The sequence below is a fragment of the Tenebrio molitor genome, chromosome 5 (assembly GCF_963966145.1).
Source record: "Tenebrio molitor chromosome 5, icTenMoli1.1, whole genome shotgun sequence".
NCBI classification, from domain to species: domain Eukaryota; kingdom Metazoa; phylum Arthropoda; class Insecta; order Coleoptera; family Tenebrionidae; genus Tenebrio; species Tenebrio molitor.
The window spans coordinates 17103293-17123863 of NC_091050.1; the positions used below are offsets into that span (position 1 = coordinate 17103293).

General features: G+C 35.1%; 1 protein-coding gene across 1 annotated transcript; it reads right to left on the reverse strand.

Annotated features, from left to right (window-relative positions):
• Positions 1-14480: 14480 nt before the first annotated feature.
• Positions 14481-15632, reverse strand: LOC138130372 (odorant receptor 82a-like). The gene is made up of 5 exons (XM_069046818.1): positions 15262-15632; positions 15111-15212; positions 14929-15031; positions 14720-14878; positions 14481-14663 (listed from the first exon to the last, which is right to left on the reverse strand). Exons 1-5 carry the CDS (start codon positions 15630-15632, stop codon positions 14613-14615), a joined length of 786 nt encoding a protein of 261 aa, XP_068902919.1. The 3' UTR covers positions 14481-14612.
• Positions 15633-20571: the final 4939 nt, after the last annotated feature.

A 20571-nucleotide genomic window follows, 5' to 3' on the forward strand; every position in this document is an offset into this window, starting at 1 on the left:
CCAAATCAACCCTTATAAAACTCGTTCTTTAATATACTATTGTTGCACTCGCATCCTTTAAAATACTCCCTCGTACCTCAGTCGTATTTTAAACCCATTCGTGCAATGAAGGATCACTTTTTACACTTATATCTTAAATAACTATTATTTCAAGTTCAAATATCAAAAATATTAATTTCATCATGTTGTATTTCGAAGCCTCAAATTGTTTAAATGATTTTGAGCCCTACGATTTAAGTTGTAGTTGTTTGTAAATCAATATTATACGTCCTAAGTTGGGATTTTATTCTACAACACTTTCGTTTACAGTTTGGACAACTATATTTCAGACTGTACTTTACCAACTTTAGTTTAATATTCTAAAAAAATAAAGAAAATACAATAGTTATTTACTAACCAAGTGCGGGAAGACGATGTTCCCGCATGAGCGCATTTTTTAAAGCACGAGCGACGAAGGAGCGAGTGCCTTTAATTAATGCGCGAATGAACGGAAGATGTCTTCACGCAAGTGGTTCGTACAATATTTTTTGTACGAAAATTAAATTAAATTTTTTTGTTTCAATACATTAAACATAAACGATCATAAAACCAAGTAGGCAGTGATCTTTGGTTATTGGAAACAATTGCTTCACTTGATATTTCAATTTTTGCAATAATTTGTGAATTTTGTAGGAACAATTTTCAACGATTATAAATCTTTCCGTAATTTTTTAATGGAGGAAAACCCAGGGAAGTTGTATTTTATGAACTAAATTTTATTATTATCAAGACAGATTTTTTTTTGAATGCCTCAAAGGGCCAGTGTTTTTTGCAATTTTTACATTCGAGTCGACCGGGAAGCACTCGTTTCGGAGCGAGCGTTGGATGTTGGAAGCGTTGCTTTCAAGGCTATGAGTACAAAAAATGTATTTCTGGTAACATATTCGGTAGTGCTGTATTCACATTTTCATCATCGTATTGAATTATTTTAACGAAATATTTGTAAAAAGCTCTAAATCAGCATACCTCAACATAGCAACACTTTTAGCTGGTTGTCCAAGTTTTACGTAATTAGTAATTACAGTAGAGAATTAATGCTACCTAGCATATTTTTGTCGCAATAATTTTATTTTATAAACAATTATGTGTGCAACTAATCCATTTTTTACTCTGTCTCACTTATTAGCAAGAGTTTTAAGTTTATCATCGTAAAAATGTTTTGTATTATACGTATGTATTAGAATAAAAAATGTCCTTTCATATTTTAATGCCAAAAATCTTATGCAAAAGATGAATGAGATTTTATTAATTCTCATCTTGTTTGGGATAAAACCTCGATGTAAGGTTCTTTTTTTTATTTTAATAATGAATAATTTTATTTAAAAGCGGGAAATTTTATATGCTGGTTTCTTCTAGTTGAAAGCGTTACGTGAACGATCGATCGCACCATTTATTATTTCGATGCCGTCTCTGACACTATTCCACCACATGGCAGACAAATCCATTAGTAATATAACATGTCCTTTTGATAATTTCGCTTCTGAGACATTTGCACAATCTTCGAATGCTTAGAGGTAGTTAATAAACACGTCTAAATCAACGGAGGGATTTCCATGGAAGCAATGGTTATAAATTGTGAATGAGCCCACCTGTTTCATCGATTCAACAAGTTTCTGGGAAATATGACGTGATAAAGCTTCAGACGTTGATGTCACCGCATCCAACAAAGCGCAAAACCGGTGGTTGAGCAAAGTCAGCAATTTATTTTTTCACTAATTCAAATTATGAAACTTTATATTAATAACATCATCGATAAATGTAGGATTTGCGGAACTGAAGGGGAAACCATTGAACACATCATTTCTTCTTGCACCGTTTTGGCTCAAAGCGAATATAAAAAACGTCATGATATATTGCAAAAATTATACACATGAATTTAGCAGTTAAATTCAATTTATTAAAGGATACACACCCACATTACATTTATAAACCAGAAAGTTGTTTAGAAAATGACAATTACAAATTATATTTTGATCGCACAGTTTTAACTGACATTCACATTCAGCATAACAGACCAGACATTATTATTTTAAATAAACAACAAAAGCAAGCATATCTTTTAGATATAGCTGTTCCAAATTCACACAATATAACACAGACATATAATACAAAAATTAATAAATATTTAGAACTATCCGTTGCTATGAGAAATCTTTGGTGTTTAGAAAAAATTTCGATTTTACCATTTATAATTTCAGCAACAGGAATAGTACCGCAATCTCTTTTTAAAAATTTAAAAATTTTGGACTTAGAGAACACATTGGTGGTTGAAATTCAAAAAGGTATATTATTATACTCATGTCACATCGTGAGGAAATTCCTTAACATTGACACAGAACATAAAACACAAAAAAGTCCAAATGTGGAGGCGAGACGCCGGTAATTATGTTGATAAGCACTGCACTATTACTTGATAGTATTATCCGTAATAGTGTATGTACTCCGGCAAAATTGCCGTGCCGCCGGGTAGAGGTGGGATACGAAAAACGTAATTACATAACATTTTTGTTTTATAATACAAAAATTTCCGATAATATTGCGGAATCTGGAAAAGTGCCCCGAATGCTTGCAGCGTTTCCACGTTGAATGGCAAGGGAAATCCTCTGGAAAAGGAATTTCTTTGATTTTAAATCGCCTGATTCCGCGATAAGTCGGAATTTCATCAAAGCAATTGTCTAGTGTTGTGCTTTCGATGCGTTAATCCTTTCATCCTGTGATTAGTGTCAGATCGGCAGATTCATTGTAGATGATTAAAACAATATATTTTGCATTATTGAAATTATCAAATTTTAATGATATAACCGTCAAACATATTATGTTAATAATTATTATAAATGAAAGAACCTAAATTAAATATTGGTGGTAAAATCTTACAAATTTATTACATATCTACTTATTTCACATTTAGATTCTCGTGTTCCACAATAATTCTATTTTAATACTGTTGACATATGTAGTTAACAAGGAAAAGTGGGAAAAGATAAACGATAGTTTTCGTTATTGTTTGATTAAAAATAGCTTTCAAAAAAATAAAAAGTTTAGAAATTTCGGTTGTAAAAAATAATTTCTATCTTTTGACAAATTAGATAGAAATAAAAGCAGAAACTTTATCCAATGCTAAGAAAATTGTGAAAAACGAAAAATGTTCTTGAATATTTATTCAACTTCTCATGCATTCTGAAAACATTTGAAAGCATTTTTTTAAAAAATACGAAAATCTTACTTCAACAAGAATTTGTAATATCGAGTGTACTCTTTAAGTTTCTTCATTACTTCTTTTTCTTTTTTCGAAATACAGTCATATTTATAGAAATTACTTTTAATCAATTTTGCAAGGACTTTTTTCAAGCAGTGTTGCAGAGTGAAACAAATTTGTGTTCAATGTGTCATTCAGAAATGTACATTGGGCAGTTAAATTTTGAAGTGAGTAATGTGATCCCATATCTTGATACCACAATGAAACCAATCGGCCAAGTCCGAAATAAGGTAAAAAAATGCATTGATATAATGAGAGCGTCTTTTGACGTAGGCATTAGCTGAATGACTAAGTTTTGTTCAATTAGTAGTGCAGTTGGTACTATCAATAGATATTCTCGTATCTTAGTTACTAAAAATGTTTAATTCTGGCGAAACCTTTGCAACGTCGAGTCTGCAAAGGACAACGATAAATTGTTGTGGTGGAGCTGCTGCAGAGTGTGTTGTCGAGTAAGCTCAATGGTGAGACCATCTATCCTGAAAGTGGAAGGCCCGGGTTCGATTCTCGCGTCAGTCGCCACATTTTTCTATACACTACAACCATCAACCATTTGATAGTTTTACACCGGTGTTCGCGGAGGTGGTTGGAAGCCGGGGGCGGCTGTGTTATCAGGGGGGGGGGGGGGCGAGATGTAGTAGGGTGCGTATGTGTGGAATTGATTAGTACTGAAATTAAGCATGTATTGTTGGACAGCCTGGTGCCCGGAAAGTGGAAGCTCCGGATTCTACTACCAGCTACGCTGCCACATTTTTCTTCTGTACTACACTTTTAAAATTGTTTTTGAGATCGTTGCTTCGATGCGAATGCGATTCCCGTGAACAATACAATAAAGATCACACTTTTCGTTATCGTATATTTATACATGATAGAATAAAAGAAATTATCAAATGAAATAATTGAAATATTGATATTAATTTCACAGAGTATATGCAAGTGTAAAGAAAACTCTTCATATGATTATGCTTTAAAGCTATTTTTCCAAACATTGAGAAAAGCACTATTAAATTTAGTGAACAATATCTTAATGTAAATTTTAACACATTAGCAATACGATAAAAGAAATCATCAAATATACTCTAATTGTTAATATTATCAACTTAATAATTGTTTATATTGATTTACCTATAAATATTCGAAAAATTGTAATAGCATGGTACAATACATTACTATCTGACAAACGTTGCCGACTGCAAGGGAAGCTACAGGTCATTATAAATTATTGTCCCATCGCAGTTAGCGTTGAAAACCCACACAAATTTTCGATGTGCCGCCAGCCTCGCAACGTTAGATAAACTAGTAGACAATTTCCACTACTGTAGACAGCGCTACCTATCGGCGATACTAGCCTCACTCATGTTATGAGGCTTGGGGCACATTCAACTACGTTATCAACGCCTACTGATATGGGACAATCATTTATAATGACCCTGTATATACGTCAGATGTTGGTGTTGTTAACATATTTTCCCACTGTTGCCAAAAGTAAATTTGAAACCTTATTTGAATCCAGTTAAAAATGTAGTAACAGAGTATCCAAGTCGCTGTATCTAAAATATATTTATTGTACAAGTATGTTATAAAAAGTCTATTATCTCATCTTACCTGAAGCAACACTTGTCGGTTGATTTTAACTAATCCCGCGCCTGACATTTGGACAGGAGTCTGACTTTGTGCCAACCAGAATAGAACAAATTTGCAGATTTTTAAATTTTTTGCATTGTACCAGTCTATGTTATAAATTTGCAAAGTTAAATTGTCAGCCTGAAATGAAACTGCCATAGAATATGTATTTAAAAAATTTCTTCTAAAATACTCACTTCTATTTCAATCTCACCGGCTGGAATGAACGTTATACTAACTAAAATATTTGTGTACGTAACAAAAAGTATGCTTTCCATCACTTGGGTAACGCTTGAGGATCTAAAAAATGTTTTGTCAAGTTGTTGATTTTATTAGCGGTTCTGTGGCTAGTCTAGTATTGGACGATTCTTACTTATCGAAGATGATGAACAAAGAAATGCAAGTCCCTCCGATGGTGAAAAAATACTGACAGACAAAGAACTCTGAGAAAACTCTGTTAAATTTCTTGTGCATGCTGAAACGAATTTGATATTAATATTTTCACAAAACAGAGAAATCTTACGTTAGCAAGAATTTGTGGTACTGAGAGAACTCTTTTAGCTTTTTCCAGCAGACTTCTTCGTGTGCTTTTGTAGCATTAGCCCCAAGTCGGATGGAACGCACTGCTTTGCCCAACAGAGCAAATTGTATTTGAAGATTACTACACATAAGTAAATAAAAACCATCAAATACAACCATGTAAAAAACTAATTCCACGTAGAAAATAACTTCCAAACCGTAAAGAACAACTCTGGCGATAAAATTATTTCCTGGAATCCAACAAGGATGCGGCAAATATTGTCCTGTATAAATGGGTGCGGTAGAGTGGACGACAACAGAAACAGCTCCTCCGGCTAAGAGTAGTTTTATTATCGAAAGACAGAAAGCCATCTGTTTTTCGAATTTGTTTTTTGTCGGTGTTCCAAATAAATCATACCCCCAAAACCGGGAATACTCTTTCATTATCTCCTCGAATAAAGAACCGTGTAGCAAAAGAAGCGTTTTCCTGCAGATCACCTGAAAAATGACGTGTATAAGTACATAAAACACTGAGAAACCATGTACATGTCCGAAACCAAAGAGTGAGTTGAAGACGTCAGCGAAGTCAAAGATGTCGCTGTGTTTGTAGCGAAGATTAAATATTACCATGAAGTAGAATATTACCAACGAAGAATACAGTACATAAACCGAAACAACTTTCTTAAGAAGAGTGCTAGATTTTTTCAGGCCACTACTGTTGTAAAAGTCTAGAATTAATTGAAAATAATCTTTTCCATTTTTTGCGGCCATTGTCTTGTCACTAGCGAGACTACTGTACACTTGAGTGTGATTAAGAGGGTCCTAAGAAAATTGTTTTATAGTTAGAAAAAAAAAAAAGAATTTAAAACGAGCTAAAATGAAAAATTCAGATTATTATAAAGATCTGGATACATTTATCAAAGTAGTGGCTATTAATTAAGATTTGAATTTTTAATTAAGTTCTTACTAATTTTCGTACATCAATGATTATACAATTCTATTTGATCTCAGCTTTGAAGACTTTTCTCTCTTACTAGAGCACTTATTAAATGTTAATTGAGAAGTAAGGTTTTCGACTTATAATCAAATATTTAATCATTTAAGACAGGCAAGTAATTAGTCGACTTGCAACGATACTACTGATAGGTATATCTATTGAATTGTTTCTGTTGAAAAATTTATAATTTTTCGTTTTAGACGGATATATTTTGTTCTTTTTAATTGTAGGCAGGCAATTATACATTTACTTAATTATTAGGCTTAAATGAGAAAAAAATTCGTATGTTATTACATATTATTTATAATAAATATACATTTTATTCATAATAAATATACAAATAAAAAACACATTCCTAAGAGAAAAATTTGAAGCGTGATAAAGTGTCTTTACATTACATTCTTATTTTAGTAATGAAAGGAAAGGCCTAGGAAAGGAAATCTTTGTTTCTACCTACTATATTTTCACACCATTCATTCAGAATTTATCTATGATGTAGTGATGTCTTTCAAATTATAAGTGATTTTATTTGACGGACTACACCCGGAACTTTACTTTGATGACTAAACGGTAAGTTATTTAATTTGATTTACTTATGAATATTTTTACGCCTGTTAGTACTAGATTGGCGTTAGGTATACTATGGGACTCCACAACTCTCTGAATTAAGAGAACATGAACTAGGTACAAGTGTAATAATGTTCACTGGGAAAAACGCTGCAGTAAAACACGTGTTCGACATTTTTAAATTCTTTTTTAAGTCAGGGAAAAATTTAATGAATGCATTTGGTGTTAGCAACTTGCAGATTAAGAGAATCACCAAGCAAATTTTCATTAGATTGTAGTGACCCAGTTTAAAATTCAAATTTAAATTTCCGGTACCGCCACAACAGCACGCCAAATGTGAAGGTACTAGCGGCTAGACTAGGAACTGCGAGCGGAAATATAGCGGGGGGTGAAACGGGCTCGCGCGGGTGGTTGATGGGGGTAGGTCACTTTTTGTTTAATTTTTCGAAACGAACACACCTTGCGAAGAGCGATCCAAGTTTCTCAAATTTGTAAGTTAAACCTGAACAATTCCACTACCGTTCTGAGTAGATATTTTGTGTCCCCGTAAAGAATTCAACGTTTTTAATTCACCTGGGTAATTTATCCCACTTTCGTTGCCTTTTTTTTGTGTTTTGTTTTGGCACCAGGACCACGTGGTAAGGGTATGTTGTAGATTTCATTTTGTTGCATGCTGTTTCTTTAAGAAGCGCCCATTTGTTAATTTTAAGCGTTATCCCTAAGTTTTCTCCCGGGAGGTTCATTTTTTTGTAATCTTGTAATTTCGGAAATTCGGAGCCGTCGTCCGTACCGCGAGCGTCCATTTTGTTTCTTTCACTAACATTTTATTTTAACGGCACTCGACCCGCCATCTTTTTGTTTAACATTACCAGCGATTATTGTATTCGTGATTTATGTTGTTTATTGATATTTGAGCCATATAAAGTGGTTCTATTTTATCGTTATTTAACTTCACGTTTTGTTCTCTTTTATTTCCTCATTGTTTAATGTTGTGGTTTGTTGTTTTTGGCTTATGTTATCCTGTTTTAATGTTGCGTTTTGTTTTGTTTATTTGATCATTGTTTAATGTTGCGCTTTTTTGTGTTGAATTTTCGCATCGTTTAATGTTACGCGTTGTTCGATTGAATTAAACTCGGGCTTTCTTTATGTTGTTGTTAAGCACCGCTAGGTTTCGGAAGAGTTAAAGTAAAATGTTGTAAGTGCGCCACAATGGGAGTTAGGTTTCAATCAGGAAGTCGTGGGGTTGTCTAGTAAATTCCTGGGGAGGCCACGGTTAAGTTACGGCCGTTAGCGGAGGCGGACCTAAGTCCTGCTCGATGCGGCTCTGGGATGCTGACGTGAAACCTCCGTCGCGGTTCTAGAGATCTTAGGTTTTTGTCGGTAAACGGTTGGTTGGGGAAGGTGGAGCAAGCTCTGCTCGAAGCGGCTTAGGAAGCTCATCGTACAACCCCGAGGCGCTTTGTCACTATTTCTTGGTCGGTGAAATAGCCCGACGTTCATTACTAACCTGAGTATCTAGAAACGTCGCTGGTCTCAAGCCGATTCAGATTATTCTTCTGAGTCCCCTCGCGGCCGAGAGTTTGTTACCTCCAGCTCTAAGTTCCCGAAGGCGTACCTTGACCGCGTAGTTCCGAGTTAAACATTGTTTTTGTCATTAATCGAATTGTAAAATATGAGTAATACCTGGGATACGGTTTTTTTGAAGAGGGTTTTTCATCCGTCCCTGTCTGTAATAACTGCCTTATAATTTGTTTACTTGTTTTGCAAGATTTAAACTGTCATTTTGTCTGTCATGTGTCCGTTTTTCTGTTATGTTAAATATTGTTGCATTCATCTTGTCGTTTATCTTTGTGATGTAATCAACTAGTTAATTTCTTGTACTTCGTTAAACTTAATTTCTGTCCTTTGTATTCGTTTCAATTTCTTTTTAATCAAAGTTATTACAGACATTTTTAATAAAAGGTATTTTGCGTCCCTCACATGTGTGTTTTATTTGCGGCACTCTTCCAACTGGAACCCTCACCGTTTGCATTCCGAACCTTTTCCGCCAAAAGAAAATCACAACGTAGGGCTCCTCCGATTCGATGACGATCACGACCACATTTGTTACCGTTTTGCGCAGGTTCAAATATTTGGCGGAAAAAGTAATGTATTCAAATCATTACAAGATTAAGTAACTTTTTGATTATGCTCAAATTTAAAGTCAAACAGCGAGACTAGTTAAATTAACAAAACCACTTAGTTTTATAGGATGTGTGACTGTCAGAGAATGAATAAAGGTTTTATATCAATTTGAAAGGTTTTGGGAAATTCAAACAGAAGTACAACCCTCCTTAAATTGGGAAAATCAAAAAAATGTGCATTGCATTGAAATAGTCAAATTCTTTGGCATGGTCTCGAGCTGGACTTCAACAAGTCAAATTTAAGGGACAGTGAAGCCACCAGCAGTCGAACAGCTGCCAAGAAGGCATTAACAAAATGAGTACGAACGAACAACATTCAAGGAACTGCCTTGTCTCATTCAACATCAAACTGAAAGAACGAGTGAACATTGAAAAGGTGATCGTCGTCAAAAACTTCCCAGTTAAGAACATCGAGAACAAAAAAAAAAAGAATATGCCACTCGGCACCGATTATTTTCACGAAACAGAAGCGCCAAATTGGGCGCACGGTAACACATTTCACAGTATTGGTATTTTCAATTTTGACTTGCTTGTGACTAAGCCTAACTAATTTAAGATTACCTGTATGTACTTAGAACAGTTTGTCCCTACAGTATACTATGCAACTAGATTTCTAACACGCCCATTTCGCACCTATTACACCACACATCCGTTCACAGAACGTTCAGGTTTTATCACTTACACTAGGGCATTGGCTTCTAAGATGAAGGGTATAAGCGACTGTGGTTTTAATTCAGGGGATTTCGGTCATTGGACCATTCCGTTCACTCGTTAGGGCTGAAACGCCCGATGGTCGCAGTATCGGACAGAGGAATCAGATGGGGGGCTATTGGCCATTCACCCCATTCACCAGCCAGAGTTCTTCAGGCTGCGTCAAAAACAGGGCACTCATAAATCCGGTGCATGGGGTCATCCAGCTGTTGGCATCCGGGACAGAAACTACTTTGGGATTTACCAATTTTTCGGAGGTGGCAGCCCATGTTGCCGTGGCCCGTCAGGACTTGTGACCTGTCGTGCCTGTGCTCCAAAAGGGGTGATTCGGGAACTTCCGGGATGAATTGGTGCGTAGTGCGGCCTTTGCTGGAATGCTCCCATCTCGCCTGCTATATGTCTCTGGTTTTGATTTCCAGATACTGCCTGATGTGCCGAAGGGAGTCAAAGTCCCCCCTGGAGATGTGTTCGTCCATGAAAGGTGCCGAGTTTTTCTTCTTCAGTATCTTCAGGCAATTAATCCTGCTTATCTCTAGGTCGAGGGGAGGTAAGCCCACCAGCACACCAGCCGCGTCAGCTGATACCGATGCGTAACTTCTCGTGATAGTCCTACAAGGCTGCCCGTGAGTGAGTTTATTTTTCTTTTATTTCTTTCGGTGTGAATCCTGTGGGCCCACACCTCGGATCCGTAGCTTAGAATGGGTATAATCCCGTTTTTATAGATGGTGTAGACAGATTCCGACACTGGGATATGCCACGTATTCCTGACCTTACTCCTGAGGGCTGCCATTGTTCTCCTGGTCTTTTCGCACATCTGGTTAATGTATGCGCTGTAGGTGAGTTTAGAGTCCACTTGAATGCCTAGGTACCTGATTGAGTTTACTACGCCCAGGACTGTGCCTTGTACCCGTAGCCTGATGTCCCTGTTGTGTGTCCTGTTTGGTGACTTGAGGACCATGATTTTCCTCTTCTGCGCAGAGATTGTCAGCTTGTTGTGTCTAGCCCAGCCTGAGAGCCCATCCACGAAGGATTGTGCTCGGGCTTTCCAGTGCGCCCTGCAGTCATCTTGAATGATGGCTACGACGTCGTCCGCATATGCAATGAGTTCCACTCCATGTGGATGTTGGCTGTTGAGAAAGAAGTCGAGGGCCGTGTTCCACAGCGTTGGTCCCAGCACTGACCCCTGCGGGCAGCCCTTGGTGCACTCCTTCTTGGTCTCGATTGTCGCTGTTAGGTAGGACACTCTTCTCTCTTAATTATGGCCAGGAGGTGGTGCGGAATGTTTCTTCCAGCCAAGCTCCCCAGCAGAGCCGGCCACCAAAGGTTGTCGAAGGCCCCCGAAATGTCCACGAAGATGGCCATGACATATTTCTTTTGGGAGGTTGTCGCGAGGTTGTGGAACTTAGTGAGAGCGTCCGTGGTTGACTTGCCAGGTACAAAGCCGTGCTACAGGGTCGAATGGAAAGGATGTGACGTGCTCAGAAGTCTGACTCTGATGAGTCTCTCCAGGAAAAGAAACATTGCAAAATTTATTCGTTCGACAATTTGGGGAGTCCAGTTAAAATCAGGGGATAATTGAATTAATGAATTTGATGTTAGCAGGTTTCAAATTGAGAGAACCACCAAATCAATGTTCATTAGGTTAATTTACTTTTTTTAGCATTCTCAAATTTGTGGCATATTTGTAATTAAAGGGCGAGAATTGCAAATTAGAAACAGAGCGGAGAAAATAACTAGAATCGTTTACACTTTTATTGTCCATTTACTAAACTCCCGCACTGTCAAAGTGTTTGCAAGTTGCCACACTGTCGTTCAGAGACTAGTAATTTTTACGTGCAAAAATTAGAAATTTCAAATTTGAAGTTAAGTTTAATAAATTCTGTTTCTTTCATTCACAATATTACTTACACGAAGTGGCTGCACAAGAAGAAAATTTGGAATGTAAAAGAATACTGTTAACGGCCAGAGAGAAGCAGAATATTGTTAATTATTGTTTGGAAAGAGGTGAATTAACTATATTAATATAATCACACTTTTGTTGTTGACGTTCTTATAACTAGATTTTGTGTACAGGCAACTGAAAAGGTATGTCACCATCACAATCAGAGGTGTGAGTGAGAGAGAGAGAGAGAGAATGAAAAATTACAAATTAATTATTAATTAGAACAGTTTTGGGAAATCAAACCAATGTAGAACAATTTTTAGAAGTAGCTGATCAACGGAATTTAATTGCATGACATGACACTTACGTAACAGCGTTTCAAGCCCAATTTAGGTTTCACAATAATGTTAATTTGTTTCATTTTTATTCTGTTTGTTTCATTTTAATTCTGTTTGTTTCATTTTAATTCTGTTTGTTCCATTTTAATTCTGTTGTTTCATTTTAATTCTGTTTGTTCCATTTTAATTCTGTTTATTTCTTGATGTTGAGGTTTATTATTGTATAGAGTTATAATAAAAAACTATTTTTCAAATTGACATCATCCGTCAGTATTATGTTGTGCCACACGTATGGGTCTCTTGTTACCCAAGAATCTTTCATTTTAAAAGCCTGAATTACCAAAAATTATAAAGATGACAAAAATATCAATTTAGTGGTCGCTTTTATATGCCGCAACTGTACATTCGGTCTGGTCCTAACAAAAGTCAAAATTTAAAGATTTAAAATAATGGTGCAAAAACGGAAACTGTAATTTCAAAAGTTCTAGAGATATCGAAAAGGTGCCGCGATCGGCGTAAAGTAGAACCGAGCTGATTGGTCACTTGGTCAAGTAGGGGTTGCGAAAGTGGGGTGCGCCAGAAATGATAAAACCAAATGCGGGACGGGAAAGAAGGCTTTTTGATTCACTCGGGGTTTGATCTCCAAAAGTAGCCGGAGGTACGTTCGTTACCTCCAGCAGCCATTTTGTGACCACGCGCTTTACATTTACAAGGTAAATTATTTTTCTAATTCTTGTACTTAAATTGTAGTCGCGGTTTAATTAATTCACACCACATTAGTTCACTATCGCGTTAAAATAAAAATTATATTATTTTCTTTGAGCATTTGATGACCACGTGACTCTTTAGAATCTTGAATTAAATTCTTTATCGCGAAGTATGTGACCTTCTTGCATTTACCGACTGGGGAAACGTGCTCTCGACCAGTTTAAGTTATTGTAAAAAAAAGGGACATCTTAATTCATTATTCGTCGCTTTGGGACTTTCTCTCGGTCGGGGGAAGCTGCCGCCAGTGTCCATCGTTCTCAATTAGCTGTTGGTCCGGCGTAGAGCACAAAGAGCCATCGCCAAATTTAGATGGATAGTGACCCTTTAAGTACAGCTGACACGTGAAGAGAGGTACCCTTGTAAGTTAGAACCTTTGCCCCTTTTATTTTACCCTTTATTAGACCAGTCTAGACTGAGAGGTTCCAGGGCATCGTGTCGGGTTCAATTTAATTGGGGAAATAAGTCAAATCTAAATCAGATCACATAGTTCGCATCTCAAGCTCGTATAATGCTATTCCTATAATTGCCCAGCTTAGTCATTTATTCATGAGTCAGATCTCAATTCGAGGGCCGCGAGTCAAATCTCATTGGGTCAAATTTCCACCAACTTCTGTTATTAAATTCATTTATTTATTGCTATCATTTGTTGGGACCAAACACCACCACACTCGATTATTAGTTAAATAAAATTTAAGTGAAGTGTGCTCAATCGTTTTAATTCCATTTTTGAAAAACCTTCTGAAGGTACGGCCTCTCGTTAGAACCTAATTAACCAAAAATGAAAAATAACACCCAACGTAGGATCCATAAATATTTCTTTTCTCATTATTTTTGTTTCGTATTTTTCCGCAAAAATTTCATCCGAGGGAATGCGGCAACCAACAATACACCAAATGAGGGAGGAAAGTTTCATCAAGGAAAGGTCAAGGAAGACGAAACCTTTCAGTATCATGAAAAATAATTATCACTATTACTTTATTTTGCATCCTATCATTGATTTAGATTAAGTATACTATTAATTATATAACTATAAAATTTGTTGTTGTTATTGTTTTCAGCAAGTATTTTTTTTAAACGTCAAACCTCTGATGATATCTCATATTGTCATATATTTAACTTCTTATGTGCAGTATATTTTAAAGCATTGAATTTATTCAGGTACTTTAATACCTGTTTTAACCATGAAATCTTATTGTTATTGTACGAGTTGTTAAATGAAATGATTAAACACGCTTTATTTTAATTTTACCATCCTCCCTGCAAGAAACCAATAATATACAAAAATTCCCTTAAAACTGTCTTTTAAAGGGCATCTTGACGAGACTCCGTTCCCCAATTGTTCAATGTAGAAAGAATTTTAGACGAAAGCTTTTGTGTTCGAAATAAATTCATATAGAATTTTATGTGTTGCAAAGCACATAGTAGTAGATTATGCACCGAGGGAGTGAAGTGCTTGATTTTTACCCGAGGTGCAGTTTATAGCCCGAGGGCTCTACAACGCACTGAGGGTAAAAATCATTCACTCCTGAGGTGCATATACTATTTTTTGCACGACCCAACGATTTTAATTGAAAAAAGCCGAACAATTGTAAATTATTTTAATGCTTTTTTTAGGCTATAAAAGACTACATACTGAGACACACAACTACAAGAGAAACTACGTAACTTAAATATTTCTGCTTAAAACTTGGATCTCACTTATTTTATGTTCTAAAACAAATATGTTATAAACTTATTGTAATCCTGTTAACATTGTTGCAACAGAAAATCCCAGCCGCTGTATCTAAAATATAATTATTAATGTGTTTATTAAATAAAAATTATATTAAATAACCTTACTTGAAGCAATACTTGTCTGTTTACTCTTACTATTCCTGCACCTGACATTTGGACAGGAGTTTGACTTTGTGCCAGCCAAAATTGCACAAACTTCCAAACTTTTAAATCTTTCGTATTGTACCAGTCTATGTTGTAAATTTCCAATGTTAAATTGTCAGCCTGAAACAAGTCGCAGTCAAAAAGCAAAACGTATATTTGATAAAACTCACTTCTATTTCAATCTCACCAGCTGGAATAAATGTTATAGTAACTAACGTATATGATAACGCTGCAAAGCATATGCTTTCTATTAGTTGGGTCATATTTGAGGATCTTAAAAAAGATTTGGTCAAATCGTGGATTTACGTTTTGGTTGTGGTATGTGGGTAGTCAAAAATTGGACAATTCTTACTTGTCGAAGATGACGAATAAAGAAATGCAAGTTCCACCGATGGTAAAAAAGTACTGGCAAACGAAGAACTCTGAGAAAACTTTGTTTAGTTTCTTGTGCATGCTGAAACGAATTTGCTATTAATATTTAGAAAAAAAAATAAATGTCTTACGATAGCAAGAATACGTGGTACTCGCAGAATTCTTTTAGGTTTTTCCAGCAGACTTCTTCATGCACTTTATTATTATTAGTCCCAAGTTGGATCGAACGAACAGCTTTGCATAACAGAGCAAATTGTATTTTAAGATTACTGCACATAAGTAAATAAAATCCATCAAACGCAACTACTATAACTACTATTTCAATGTAGAAAATAGTTTCCAAAGTGTAGAGACTAATTCTGGCAGCAAAACTGTTGCCAGGAATCCAACAAGCGTGTGGCAATGAATATTCTTCTATGTAAAAGGGTGCAGTAAAATGAACTACAGAAGAAACAGCTCCTCCGATCAAGAATAATTTTATTGCTGAAAGCGATAAAGCCATATTTTTTTCACATGAATATTTGGCAGAGGTTCCAAATAAGTCATATGTCCAGAATTGGGAATACTCTTCAATCATTTCCTCGAATAAAGAACCATGTACCAAAAGAAGCGTTTTCCTGCAGATCAACTGAAAAATGACGTGTGTAAGTAGGTATATAAAACACTGAGAAAACTTGTACATATCCAAAGGCAAAAAGAGAGTTGAAGACTTCAGCGAAGTCAAAGATGTCGCTGTGTTTGTAGCGAAGATTAAATATTACCATAAAATAAAATATCATCAGCAACGGATAAAGTATACACATTGAAACAAATTTCTGAAGGAAAGTGCTCGACTTTCTTAAGCCAGTCAAGTTGTAAAAGCAGAAACACAACTGAAAATAATTTTTTCCATTTTGCACTGCCATTGCAAATTGAGTAATCTAATATATTAGAGAAATTACTACTAACGGGATAACTGTATACTTGAGAGTGATTGAGAGGATGGTAAGAAAGTTGCTTTTATGGTTACGCAGTAGAATTTAAAATGAGGCAAAATGAAAAATTAAAAATGATGTAAGGGTCTCGATCCATTTATCAAAGCACTGGCTATTAATTAAAATTTGAATTTTTAATTGCTGATCAGTTATCGTGCAACAATGATTCTGACGTTTTATAATTCCATTTGTTCATGGCTTTGAAGAATCGTCTCTGGCACAAAAGCACTTATTAAATGTTAATTGAGAAGTAAGGTAATCAAATATTTAAAGATTTAAGAGAAGCAAGTCATTGGTTGGCTTATATCGAAACAACTGATTTTTAAATTAATCCATTTATTAAAAATTGTTTGTATTGAAAAAGTACTTTCGAAAGGAAAAATCATTGGGCAACAGTATTAAGAGAAGGTTTGTTGTGATCAGCTTATTATTTTTTTCTTTGTTTAATAAAAATTGCCTTGCGTGTAATTAACTGTGGTCAGGTGAGCGTAGTTAACCTCGTTAAAAGCTTAATAATGTTTTTTCAACAAAGTTTTGTTAGTAGTATTTAATTAGGTCCATTTTGATACCTAACAAGAAGTAACTTTTCAATGATGACGGTGAATCTGATATTAACATACTTACAGTGAGGATTTTATTTCGCTGAACATCAACAGTATTAACCCTATGTTCAATTTAAAAAAAAAACATTGCAATACATGCAAGCAATTACAACGTATCCAAGCAACCTCTAACAAAACAATTGTCATTAATGTCATTAAAAAGTAGAGTAAATATTTCAAAGTGACCTTAGGTAATTTAAATTTTTTAAACAGTACATTTTATGTCAGGTTTTATTCAGCAATCGGTTAGTAGTGTACAGCTTTTCGAACCCCTTAAAGGTTGGAAAGTGAGTGATTACACGCCTACACTTCAACCGGTAAGTAATAGTAATGAGACGTAATTGGTCAGGTCTGGTCTGTGGGTCTGTGGGGGCACTACTTTCGCATCAGTCGCGAAAAATCTCTCGTAGTTTGCTTTTACAGGTAAGAGATTGAATGTTAATTTTTTTGCGGATTCCCGCAATTCTGGGGGGGGGGGGAAATACATTCTATTTCACTATCACATATTTTGTTTGTTGAAAAATCTGAGCAAATGTCAATTTGGTGTGACTTTTGTGAACCAAAACTTAATACAATGTCAATCGTACAGCGCCTGCTAAGTGTTAATATTTTATCGAAATGAACGATAATATTACGGAGGCTGATTTTTATTTATTATTATAATTTGCTTGTAAACTAATGTTCTCTCGACAGGAATGGAATACTTTCCGCCTCAGTGTGTAATATACTATTTGATGATTACATATATTTTCTTAAATTTAGTTTTGGAAAGAAGTTTTCCTACAATTTACAAAAATCCAAAAATATTAGAAAATAGTACAGTAGTGCCTCACATGGAAATTTCAGTAGTTACTACTTTGGATTCCCCTTGACAGTACTTAAACTAAGCATACCACGTTTACAGGGTGTCCCAACATAAAGTATTGGCCCTAATTAGCTTCAAACTTTTTGGCAAGGAAATGCTACAGGGTTATTCACGAGAGGGGTACTTTTGGCGCAACGAACAATACCAATGGCAGTAACTACTAAATCAAATGTGTTATTTCTTTTAAATTAGAAATCAATGTAAGTTGGCTGGATTTGTGAGAAATGTCAGATTGGCAGATAACCTGTATTTAATCAAAATGCAACAAATAAATTAACAAATTAAGTTAATGTAAAAGGTGTTCGAAGTGTCTACCATCGGCTTCTAAACATCGGCAGCGGCGACAGAATTCTTTCCACACTCTCCATAAATGAGGAGCATGTCAGTCTTTTCGTCGTTATTGTAAAAACACATTTTTCGAATTGACAAAAATTTTTTGCTTTAACGTCAAAGAGACATAACTAAGAGCCATCGTGGATTCAGTTATAATTATTTGCAAAATTTGAAATCAAGATATTGTTGCAATGTGTATAATGGGTTGCGGTAAAAAGAAATTCAGAAATACCCCTCTCGTGAATTTGTTTAATAAATTATTGTACCTTTTTCTTCTTTTTCATTGAAATAGTTTCTACGCCTCTGTGCTACGTGTTTTAATTATTTTTTTTTGGTTCGACACTGTCAGAATTTGAGAATTTTGTCCTATGTGAACGGATTTTGGATAAATGTGACAACTTGTCAAAACGAAACGTCAAGTTAATTTTAAAGATTTTAAGTGATTTGGAGCCTTTAAGGTGGTCGTCGAACAAAAAAACGTTGTATTCAACTTGTTCTTGTGTAAATTGGACTTGTTTCACTCGCGTTTTAATCTGGCCCACTCATACCAAATAAAGCCCAATTTACACAAGAACTCGTTAAATAAATAACTATTTTCGATAGTTGTAAATACTATAGCCATATACTTAAGAACAACACAATTCTATCTTAATTTGCTTAATTATCTATTTTTTTAAATCATTTTTATCATCAGAAGAAAGACGTCAATTAACGTCATGGTAGTCAGGTTGATTTTTTCCTGAATATAATGATGATATCTAACAACTTTGCAATGGTGCAACATTAAGTAGAAAACATTTAAAAAGTATTTATCAAAATTATGTTCGGTTGTTTGAGGAATTTTCAAATGTATTTAACTAGAACTTAATAAGGGATAAATGTTATATAAATCTTGTATTTCCAACGCTATAAAAATTGTAGTCAACCAATATATACGCAGAAATATACTTGCCATGCACAATGGTTTTATTGGTTGCCTATTCACCCCGTTTCGAAAGTATCGTTCTAATAATAATGTTTTCTTCAATGATAAAATCCATTTTACCACTTATTCTGGGATAATTGTTGCTTGCAGTTACATCAAACATCTGTAAACTTTGCTGAAATCCAACAGTTGACGTTTCTTTGACATTTCTGCCAAAAATCTGCTTGCCAATGGCATCGCGTTTGGCAATAAAGCTGGTAGATTACCCATTCTTGAATCTTGATAGATTTGAGGTATGATTTATTAATAAGTACAGTTTGAGACTACAAATTGTCTATGCCCATGCATTGAACGCTTATTTGCATAGAATTCCGCTCGCTCTGTTTTATTTTCTTTTTGATCGCTTTGTATAGTATAGTGCGTACTGTTACGTTATTTATTTTCTTCTTTGCCGAAATTAACCCAAAATAACGATTTGACAGACTTCGGGCTGAGATCCACTGGAGATGGCTCGAGAGTACAACCAAAAATGTGGGGGTGGGTGGTGATAACCGGTAGAAAGGAAAATTCCCAGTCGTTTAACAGAAATAAATATATTTTTTGTGCTGCCGTAGTTGCAATTGGCATTTTAAGTGGACGATTAGCGTGCGGCAATGGAAATGAGAAAACTCTAGTGCTGCAATGGACAAACAAGAAATCTAAGGCAAGAAAAAATAAACTAATTGTGGCAAATCAAGTATTACTGAAAGACAATTATGTCTCTAATGTTATAAAACAAAAGGTGCTTCGTAAATATTTAAAAAATGCTAAAATGTGTTAATTTTAGGTTTGGGGGCTTTATTTATAAAAATTTCGGTTGGTGACCTTGCAAGCTATAAAGTTGCGTTTGAATTTGAAATTCGAGCACTGACAGATTGACATTTGACATATTTAGTGCTAAATTGAATACCAACATAATTTTGTTTAAATAATATTTATTATGTTAATGATTCAAAAATATGTTTTATTACAAAAGGCAGCACAAAAAATATTGTATGGTACTCTTGTGAAAACTCCATTGCTTTACTCACTCACATACAGCGCTCGACTGCGTCTCACGCCATATTACCGTTCGTAAAGCAATGGATCGTTTTCAACACTTGTAACATAAATAACTATTACTCAGTCCTGCACATACCGGGTGTAGAATTGGTTTACGAGACACAGGATTTTACATGTAAAAATAAGGAGATCCAATTATTGGCTCCCCTAATAATTTTATGGCAAAATGGTTAAAATGAAAGTTAGAGCTAATTAAAAGTACTGTCTAATTCCACTCTTTGTTTTTTTCTAACATCTTGTGGTACTGAAAGAAAAGCAAGAAAGAAAAAGCAGTACTAGCAATGAAATTTGACTTCTAAAATTATTTGTCACTATTATTTAATTTTCTTTTGATCTGCCCTTCAAATGAACTCGTACAGGACTACAGGACGAATGAAAAGGTATCTTCCATTAAATGTTCAAACTTTTCTCCAATTCTTCGAATTGTTTCTATGGCTGAAATTGGTCGGTCTGGGAAATTTGAAGCAAATATTGCTTAGTAGTACTTTTTAGTATTTTTGTGTTAACTCTTTTCTTGCCTTTCTTTCAGTACCACAAGATGTTAGAATAAAACTAAGATTGAAATTAGACAGTAATTTTAATTCTCTCTAACTTTCATTTTTACTATTTTGCCATAAAATTGTTAGGGGAGCCAATAATTG